Below are 10,657 nucleotides of genomic sequence, written 5' to 3'. Positions count from 1 at the left end.
TAAATTACATAGGTTAGTCGGCACGAACTTTCCGGACAACCCAATATATATATATATGTATGCTGAAAAAATATATGTATATATAAAATATATGTATATAATATATGTGTATATAATAAAATCAATTACTTGCAAGCAAAATCAATTAAATTATCAGTAGTATCAGATATAAAACAGAAATTGACACAGAAGCTATATTATATGGTTTATAAATAAAGATCAATTAGACTCGAATGACGAGTCTTAGAAATAAAATAAATAGATATGTATAGAAAGTAATTTCTGAAAGAGATGCATTAATACTTAGTCATATTATTTGATACTGACACTTAAACTGAAATATCTGTCGATTCAATTTATTTTTTCTCGTCCTTAAGATCCTTTACATTCTTCAGTTCGATAAGCTTATTCGTCATAGCCTCATGATACGCATCTAGTAATTCTTGCGTAGATAGTTTAGAGCATATGCTCTTAAAAATATTAAGTAAATTCTCTTTGGATACGTCATCATCTTCAATATGCGCAATTGTGAATTGGGACGTCCACAGTTCGTCTAAAATGCGTTTAGTCATAACGGGGGACTGCTTTAACGCTTGCGCTATGTCTCCCGAGCTGTTATTCTGCAAAGCAATGTCGAGAACTACTGGCGCAGGAATAAGTTCCTCATTTGCTACAGTATGACTAATAATTACGTCCATCGGCAATCTTTGTAACATAGCATTCAAACTCGACAATTCCGGCATGGATTGCTTGATACCTTCTTTTTCTTCCTGCTTTAGCTTCTCTGATAGTATCTCAATGATTTGGGACGATGTGCATTTTTGACAGATTGTGCTTTTTAATTCATCAAAGTCCAAATTGTTTAGGCCCTCAGCTATGTTGAGTTTCTTGCTATATACTTTGAGCACCTTATCAAAGAATTGTTTGTCATGGCTAAAAATATCAGGCAATTTAAGAAGGACTTTGTTAACGCCACACGCACGGCAGGCTGCTTTTAACGATGCCTCGTTAACTTGTTGTTTATTCTGCAAGCCGAGCATTTTGATCGTTTCCTTCAATAGTTCTCCCTCCTTCAAATGTGCCATCTTCACCTGAAAGTTAATCTTCCGTTTATTTGATGAACAATCGGTACAATCAGTATATGAAAAATAAAATTTACCTTATATTGTAGGAGAATTGCTTCGGGACTGCATCTTCTAACTGCGCTTTCCATCACCTGATTTAAGTCGATTTCGTCCAGCAATTCTGCAAGCGTCATTTGAGACGCAACAGATTTCGTGGATTTTTGAACAGTCGACGTAGTGGAACCGACTTCATCAGTACTGGTACCAATGGAAGAGTGCGTGATTAGAAGTTCGTCAATTGCACTTGAAGATACGATAGGATCTTTTGATATGTCCAAACTGGCATTTGAAGATAATGCTTCTTGGCTCGTAGTTCTGCTTAAAGAAATATAATAATTTTTTTATATTTTAAATTACCCATATAATAAAATGCAAATGTCTTGTTTATAAAATAAAAAAAGATGACGTACATGATTTCAGAGGATGATGAAGGAATTGGCACAGATTCGACATCTGTAGACATTTCAGGTTTTGAAATTTCAGCAATGATGGATATCTTCGCGCTTGTTTGTTCATTCTTCTTCAAAGTATCTAAGTTTGGCAAATCAGGATTATCTGGAACTACGGGTTCCAGTGAAATATCTATATCACTAGTGATAGATTCTGTTTTATCCGAGTCTTCTGTAGAATCCTCTCTCGACAAGTTATCCGAGACATTCTCGGCGGGCTGGATAAGTGGTATACTACAAGTTAAAAATTCATTATTATTTGTTGCAGATCCTGTTTCAACATCAGATATCAAAGTGATTGGTACGATTGACTCTTCGTCCATCGTCTTAATAGGCAATTGCTTCACTTCATTTGACTCGTTATCGGAAGGCTCCGTTTGTTTATATGTACTTTCAAACTGCTCCAATACCTTCTTCACAAATTCAGTTTTTGGTTTACCTTTCACGGGCATTCTGTCAACTTCACGTTCCGATAACCGAGCAAAATCACCAATTGTGTGCATATCTCTGTTTGCAAAGTATGTAATTAGATGATTTTTCCAAAGAGGATAAGTCAATCGTTCAATGATAGAATTGATAGGTTCCATGCATAATGATAATGTTGGATAAATTGAATGCGTGGAATCAAAAAATTCAGGATCAAGTTCTGTATTATTTGTAATCTCTTGGTTTTGAGGGTCTTGTGTCGAGGATAAACTCTCAAATATGGAGTCCGTTACTGATAAAGTATCCTGTTCCGCCAAGTTTTCTATCGCTTGCGTACTGCTGCGTATCGGCTTTTCACAGAATATCTCGTCTGCATTTACAGTAGAATTTAATTCGGTGATATTCTGGATGTCTACAGTATCCTCCATATTTATCAGATTATCGTCTTTATTGGGTAAAGCGTCTATCACAGAATCATCAGTCACATTCAATTTGATAGAATCTACCGAATTATTCTGGATGATCATATTTATGTTGTTACTCGTCTGATCATTATTCGATTGATCATTACTCGTCTGATTATTATTTGTCTGATTATTACTCGTTTGATCATTTATCGTGACATTAATCTTTGCATTCATCCCATCAAAGATATCTTGCTGCGTTTCAGTATCTTCCGTTCTGACATCTATCGGCGAAGTGTTGTCAGAATTTTCAGACGATAAAGATCGTTGATCTTGATTTGAGATAATTGAATTCGTAATTGTCTCAATTTCCTGTGCTAATTCTAATTCATGGACAACATCAATCCTCGCACAAAAATTTGTTTTAATAATATTACTACTTTCTAGAGAATCTGCAGGTATTTGCTCATCAATATTCATAGCTTCTGCATATGCTTCAGATATTTTATTAGTTAGTGATTCATTCTTTTTCTCGACTTCCGCCGTTTCAGTACTGTTTTCATCCTGAATATTATCCTCATTCACTTTTTCTGCGTCATCAAATGATACAAGTTTAAGTTTGGTTTGCTTGAATTTAATCGGAGAATCCTTCTTCGGCATGGAACGTGTCGTTGAATATTTAATCGTTTTTTGCGCAGTAGTGATTTCATAGCCCATTTCTTTTGACACCGGAGGATCTGCAAAACTAACTCGCTTTCGCTGTAACTAAAAAAAAATATCAAAATATATTTTAAATCTATAACTTCAAAATAAATTTTAATAAAAAGTGTCTTAAAATAACATACAAAATAAAGATGTAATATGAGATAAAAAATAATCTTTAATTTAGTTTATTCTTCAGAAAACACAACATACATATAATAATATAAAATGTACAGAAAATACCTTAGAAGTTGAAATATCTGAATCTGATTCATGACCAGATTTAAAATCTGGTAGGCTTGACCGATTACGTTTAAGAATACTAGCACTTGGAGATGCGGTTAAAGAAGGTGGATTAGCACTTGACCATTCCAGTATTGGTAGATCCTCCTTTTCATGTAATGATACATTTCTTTCATTTTCTTTGTCAGCTGAACTTTCCGTTGATAAGGAATCTGATGCATTCAATTTAAATGAAAGCTTCTCGCCATCGTTTTTCAAAGTAGCGAACGTATGTGTCGATGAAGATGCGGAATAATCAGTCGATCTCATATTGCTGAAAATCTTTTCTTGCCGACTGCCAGAAGGCCCACCTATTTTATCTATTTCTTTAATCACGGATGTCTTTTTATTTGTTGATATTTCATTCTCTGTATCCTTCGTTTTCAATTTTTTTACGGATGATTCTTCCTCTAATACAACAGGGTTATCACTTTCGAGTAGCGCCTGATTCGTGACTAAACCCAGCATATGAGCAGCACGCCCTGTGAAAGGTTTCGGTTTAGAAAATATTTTGCTTCTTGGCGAAGAAAAGGTAATTACACTTGTAGATTTAATCGATGATGAATTGTCAATTGTTTTTTGATCTTCTAAAAGTAAATTCGTATTAGAATTATCAGTTTTCTCAACCGAGTCTTTATCTGTGTTATTTGTGTTTTCTTCGTTTTTCGTTTCTGTATTACTGTCAGGATTAGTTTCATCTAATTCGTCACATGGATCAGATACATCATTATCATCGCAATCTATGGGAACAGATTCAGGTACATAATTTTTATCAACCATCGCATCAGAAGTTTTAGTAGCATAGACATTAGTCATTTTATCAATCTTGATAAAACATTGTTTTTCGCTACATATTTTATCTAATTTTAAACTGACGTTAGGAGCTTGCGAACTTTCAACGACATCTTCGATTTCATCTTGACTCTGTTTGCTTAGTTTCGCAAGTCTTACGTCTGAGTTAGATTTCAAATTATCTTCACGTCTTTCATCTTCACTAATATTATATTTTCCAGTTTCACTAATATCAGTTTGACTGGATGTCGAAATTAAACGAGTCATACCTGTATCAACATTTTTAAATTCAGATACCTTATCAGTAATATCATTGGACTTAACATCTTTATCTTTATTGACGTCTTTATTAATGTCTTTGTTAATTTCTTTATTAATATCTTTATTAACATCCAAATCATTTTTATTAGGCTCTTGTTTGCTTCGTCTACTCCGTCTCTTAGCGATTTGATCTGTATCATCTACATCTTTTGTATTTTTCTCCTGCGCTTTTGGAGATCTCTTTGATCCATCAGCAGATTTCGCATCTACGACGGATTTCAATTTAAAGCTCTTATTATCAGGTATCCCGTATTTCCTTAATCCATGTACTACCGTTTCACCTTCATCCAAATGTTTGACTCGACGGCGATTTATTGCAGGACAGTCAAATACCATATCAATCTTTAAACGAGATATTTCATTTTTTACACGTTGACTCACATTATCCATATTTATGTCAGGAAAAATGTCATTACTTCTCGATGATTCACCACTATTATCGCTTTTAAATGTAATTAATTTTCGTTTTCGACGTTGAGCGCTTCCAGTATCTGATTCAGTATCCGACAACTTACGTTTAATGCCTTTCTTATTTTCATTAACATTTTCTTTAATATCGGTGTCATCATCTGACTTCTGTTTACTATTTGTACCAGGTTTCCCCTGAGTAGTCTTCATTCTTAATGTTCTATGTATATTTGTTATACTTGAATCTTTTTGAGTTTCGACAGTTTCATCGTCTTTTAATGAAGTTGATTTTGTCATGCTATTACGATTTCGTCGTTTAGTACTGTCTGACGGAGATGATTTTTCTTCATGCATTTTATCATCTTCGGGAAACTCATCCCGAGATTCAAAATTCAATTTTTTTGGAACAGATTCTATTGTATTCATTATAATATCTCCATTTTCATCTACTTTTGATGTAGTATCTTTTTCACTGGTAGATGCTACATGTGAAGACAAATTCGTTTGTTTTGATGTATCCTGCTTTTCGTTAGATTCATCGATTTTCAATTTTTTCATTGCATTTTCATTTTGCTTAATCTCGACAGTATTTTCCTCAATATTTTCCAACTGGTTACTACAAACATTATCAGCTGTTTTATCTGTCACATTAGAAAGTTCTATTTGTTTATCTGTAACTTTATTTTCCTTATTAGCATCATTATCAATGGCTTTCTGCATTGTAGAATCGCTCTTTTTATTGTTGACTTTATCGATTTCATTAATCTCTTTGGCTTTAATATCAAACCATTGTTGCAAATTTTGAGAATTTTGCGAGGATGATTGAGAAAGATCATTATATAATGCCGGTATATCATCTCTTTTCCTCTTCAAAGTTTCTTTTTGATGCTCAGTCAAACGATTAACATCAAATTTCAGATCTGTTTTTATATACACATAATCCTATAACAAATTTAAAAATATAAAAAATATTAGCTAAATAAATACAAAAACATTTTCAATGTAAAATAAAAAAATATTATTTACTTGCGAATTGGGTTCAGGTACTACAAGTGTATTTTTATCACTTTTTTCAGATGATTTACTGGATACTGATTTTGTGATATTTGACTTTTTATTCAAAAAACTTCCGCCTATATGCATCTCCTTTGTATCTCCTGTTTGTGTCTTTTTCTTCATATCAGGTTTTATATAAGATTTCTCTTTTAGTTTTTCTGTATGTAGTTTTTCTATTTCATCTAAAATGCATTTAGCGGTACTGTCCAAGTTATTCCTAATTTTAAAAATAGATTGTGCCGAATATTTTATATTTAAATTAGTATGGTGCAAGGCTGTTACAATTGCGTGTTTGTACGACGATAAGAGTTCGTGATCTAATTTTTTTAGTCCTTTAAAAATACTGACAATACATTCCCATGTGGCTGTAACCTACAAATAAAATTGCCAAAAATAAATAACTAGATAATGTAAAAATCAAATGCTTTGTGAAAAATATTGATGTCGTACTTCTTTAACCAACCCCACTACTTTCGATGAAAGTATAAGTTCCATCACTGATTTACAACTATATAAATATGACGTTATTTTTTGCAGACTATGTCCATATATGGTACTAAGTAAAGCTGTTAATGCTTTTAGAGCGATTATAGTGTTACGAGTGTTTACATTAACAGAATCTGTTATGACATCTGTTATTAATAGTAAAATGGATGGAATTTCATCTTGAGCTAAACATAAATTATGCGAAAATATATATTATCATGTTCTGAGTATTAATATTAGCGTTTTATATAAATTATTTATTCTACATACTCAACAAAGACTCGTAATTAACAGTGCCCAATAAGATGTCTAAGCAGTTTGCAATAAAAGTACAACATTTTGTATTTGTACTTAAACAATTCCGCATCATGTTTGCAGTATCGAGTAAGATTTTATTTGGTTTCATTGTAGTTACCAAATCCGAATGCAATTCGACTTCTTTGTACATAGTTTTCCACACTATTACTGATTGATTCGTTTGAGCCTATTATATATAAAAAGCAGTTTTCAGCAAATTATAGTACTAAAGAAAATATATTTAAAATTATACAAACCTGCGTCATATCGTCCAGATATACAGGAAATGATAAAACTGATAACATAATTTTAAAGTTATCCTCACCATTGATTTCAGTGCTTCTTATGTATTTTGTAAAAATTTCTGCTATTATACACCATAAATCTATATAAACTGATTCTTTAGTACTCCTGAAACACATTGTTGATTAAACAATTAAATATATTATTAAAATTATTTAAACTTACTTTTTGTTAATATATACTGATTTCAAATTTTCCATTATTGTTTCTAGAAACCCAAGCACACCTGAGGAATATGAAAATTCTGAACTAACACATCGCTCCAGAAGGCACTTGATTGTATTACTGTCTTGATTCCTATAATACGGATTTATAAATGTTTTATATAATATAAAATATATACTACATACAAACATATTGACAATTAATGTAAGTTACTTGAATAAAATGTGTGACAACACTTCATCGAGTATTGGCGACGTTAACAATTTTAATACCAGTTCTGGCAATGCATTATCATGAAATTCAGTTTTTTCGATAATGCAATTAAGACTTGGCAAAACTACATCAAATATCATATTTCTCACCATGAGTTTGTCTATATGGTTTCCCAATTCAGTTACAACTACTATCACATCTCTATACAAATGGTCCTGTAAAATTCAGTAAAATTCAGTATGTAAAATAATAGTCAAAATTCTTATTTTATATACATGTGTTTTGTGTCACAAGAACAAGAAAGTTAAATATATATTAATTAACCTTTGTTGTAAGTTTAACAGTTCGTATATATATCATCAAACTTGTCCATAGCGTTTTACCAAGCTGAAAACGATATTTCATTTCTTTATCTGTAATTTGACCAAGAATGAGCAAGGCCTCTGCTATACTATGAATAATGCTTTTGGAACATTCTCGAAATACATCATAAGATATAGCATGAGGAAGTCTTTCTTCTAACATTGGAGAGCAAACTGAAACAAGATCTTCCTTTGCGACAAGTAATTGACCCAAAGCATCCACAGCAACCATTTTTGTTTTAAAAAATCTTTTGCCTGGAGAAGCAACAACGTCAAATTTGGAAGAAAGCAATGGTGTATCCCCAAGTGGTCCAAAGCAATAATTTAAAAATTGTGTGATAACGGGAGTAGCAAATTTCTCAATATCTCTATACAATTTAACAATTAAATGCCACCAAACTTCTAGTTTTGTCAATGCAATTAATTCAGTTTTACTATTCTTTGCATTTAGTGGAATACAGAGTAATTTTATTCTTCTAGCAGTAGCAAGTTCTTGATGATCTAAAGCGAAATTGTCAATCAATAATCTCCACGAAAGAAAAGCTTGTCTGCAATATAATAAAAAATCGATTAGTTTGTCATAGATAATTAAGAATTAAAATTTAATTGTAGAGCTGCAATATAATAGTTTCACCTGCGTATAATAGGATCAGTAGACTTGAAGGCCTTTTCCTCGACACTCAGTAAATTATTTATAAGATTAGCACCACGATGAAGATCTGTGCCAAGGAATTGGATAGTAGTGTTCCATTGTGTAGTCCAATCCAGTTCACATGCCGCTACTAACAGCAACATGCGTTTGTAATATGCAGATTGTAAATTGGTCTTATATTGTGTCCATATATCAGGATACTCTTTACAAATATGAGCTGACGAATTTGTTGTAAGAGCTTGTTGCAAAAGTTTCAAAGCGGGACCCCGCTGGCGCTTGTGTCCCATATAGGCCAATGTTACAACTTTATCCATCAGTAATGTATCAAACTAAAAAAGAAAAAAACAAATATTTCCAATTCTGAATGTAATTTGAAAAATTGTTCATGACATCATATTTATACCTTTTGAACACTTTGATCAAATGTTATAGAAGCCATTCTGTACAATCTTCTCAAAAGAGCAAGTGCACTATAGTTTACTTCTTCCTCTAGCTTTTGTTCATCCGATAAAAGCTGTTGTTCAATCTTTGTCAACATTTGCAAATTATCCACACATGCTGTTGGTGTTAACCATTCCATTAAAGTAGGCTGTATATTAATCAAGCAGCTCTTAAAAAAATTTAGAGCTTGTCCGTCATTAGCAGCTGCAGAAATAGCATTGTCATCTAATACCTCCAACAGTTTGAATATTTTTAATCTAAAATCAAGGGAGAGACTAGTATTTTGTTACATTATATAGAATGTATAAATTTTTATAACAAATTTAATCAAACAAACCTTGTTTTTAAGTCTGTCTGTAGCATTGATTCAAAAAGATGTAAAGAATGTGTACGAAACTCATGCATGATGGTATTGAATGCTGCCAATGCTTCAATTTGAAAGGTTCCATCGCTCTTTGTGAACGATTCTATAACCAGCTTTAATAAATCCTTGTATCGTTCTTCTTTAATAATACCACATGTCTCTAACTTTCTAGCTTGACTATAAGACAAACATAGAGTCTTTATTGCAAGACATCAAGGAAAATTTTTTATCACATATATACACGCAAATATACTCAATATCTTTATTCAATAATACAAATGTATATATAATGTACATAATATATATTTCTAAGTAATACAATGTTATTGCGTTCCATTCGTGATCTTATACTAAATCAGACAAATCTTCCTTGGTAAATTTATAGTGAACATTAACAACATTAACAACATTAAAAATCTAAATTTTTCAATTTTATATTTATTCAAAATTCATTCTATAAGACAGTTAAATTTACAACATGAAAAAAGATACTGTTAATAAATCTTTCTGTAAGTTTTTTTTCCTCTTATTTTCTCGCAATTTTTTCCTCTTTTCTCTCGAATCCTGACTAACACGAGATAAAACAAGATGCAAAAAATATAATGTAGTAAAGGCTGCTTTTTTTTAGAGACATAGTCCACACAAATGACATTCTAAATATTATCTTCTTGTGACATTAAATAAATAACAAAGACAAAATGAAAAGTGACAAACTCGTGTCACTGTATTTTTTGAAAGGCAAGCAGTCGGAGTCAGATCCGATATCCATAATCTTTACAATTAACTGAATGATTGTTGCCTCGTTTATCCTAATCTAACGTTCACCTCGTGTGTCAAACATGGGGATCTCATCGCAGTACTTGGTTATGTTATCCTCGTCTCTCTCGGAGCATACTCGCGATAATTTTACCTGGCGATATAGAGCAAAGCATCGCGCTTGTCCCTGGTATTGTTATTATCTCGCAACGCCTTCAGCATTCTCTGGAAGGTCGCATTCGAGGTCGCCATCTCGTTGCGTCTCCTTTCTTTTGCTTGCCTTCCACGCAACAATCCGATTACCGATCACTATTCATCTCACGCCGCGCGCGCGAACCGGCGCGACTCTTCTTCTCGGCCACTTCCAAATAGGTTTTGTACGTGCTGACTTCCACAACCTGGATACCGAGTTTTTGTTGCCAGGAGGGCGAATATGTCCGACACTCCGAAGCTTACTGCGGCGCTTTCCTAACAGAGAGGAGGGAGTGGAAGAGAGGTATAGAGAGAGAGAGAGAGAGAGAGAGAGAGAGAGAGAGAGAGAGAGAGAGAGAGAGAGAGAGAGAGACGTACGTACGACGTACGTACGTACGTACGTACGACGACGTACGACGTACGTACGTAACGTAACGTAACGTAAGTACGTACGTAGTACGT

General features: G+C 32.9%; 1 protein-coding gene across 1 annotated transcript in view; it reads right to left on the bottom strand.

Moving 5' to 3' along the window:
- The window catches only part of LOC105622834 (telomere-associated protein RIF1-like), an 11,008-nt gene extending 753 nt beyond the window's left edge, over window positions 1-10,255 (bottom strand). Inside the window, exons 1-15 of the mRNA XM_012204245.1 lie at window positions 10,158-10,255; window positions 9,221-9,424; window positions 8,846-9,140; window positions 8,425-8,771; window positions 7,753-8,338; window positions 7,429-7,643; window positions 7,216-7,347; window positions 7,005-7,158; window positions 6,721-6,934; window positions 6,415-6,635; window positions 5,935-6,336; window positions 3,349-5,850; window positions 1,535-3,168; window positions 1,160-1,439; window positions 328-1,091 (exon numbers count right to left, since the gene is read on the bottom strand). Coding sequence (XP_012059635.1) covers window positions 357-1,091; window positions 1,160-1,439; window positions 1,535-3,168; window positions 3,349-5,850; window positions 5,935-6,336; window positions 6,415-6,635; window positions 6,721-6,934; window positions 7,005-7,158; window positions 7,216-7,347; window positions 7,429-7,643; window positions 7,753-8,338; window positions 8,425-8,771; window positions 8,846-9,140; window positions 9,221-9,424; window positions 10,158-10,255 — 8,019 coding nt within the window. The 3' untranslated portion in view covers window positions 328-356. The remainder of the gene's footprint in view (window positions 1-327; window positions 1,092-1,159; window positions 1,440-1,534; window positions 3,169-3,348; window positions 5,851-5,934; window positions 6,337-6,414; window positions 6,636-6,720; window positions 6,935-7,004; window positions 7,159-7,215; window positions 7,348-7,428; window positions 7,644-7,752; window positions 8,339-8,424; window positions 8,772-8,845; window positions 9,141-9,220; window positions 9,425-10,157) is intronic.
- Window positions 10,256-10,657: the final 402 nt, after the last annotated feature.

This window comes from Atta cephalotes (assembly GCF_000143395.1).
Source record: "Atta cephalotes unplaced genomic scaffold scaffold00049, whole genome shotgun sequence".
NCBI classification, from domain to species: Eukaryota; Metazoa; Arthropoda; class Insecta; order Hymenoptera; family Formicidae; genus Atta; species Atta cephalotes.
Note: the sequence above shows the minus strand (reverse complement) of the source record. Positions and strands in the feature narration are given on the sequence as shown.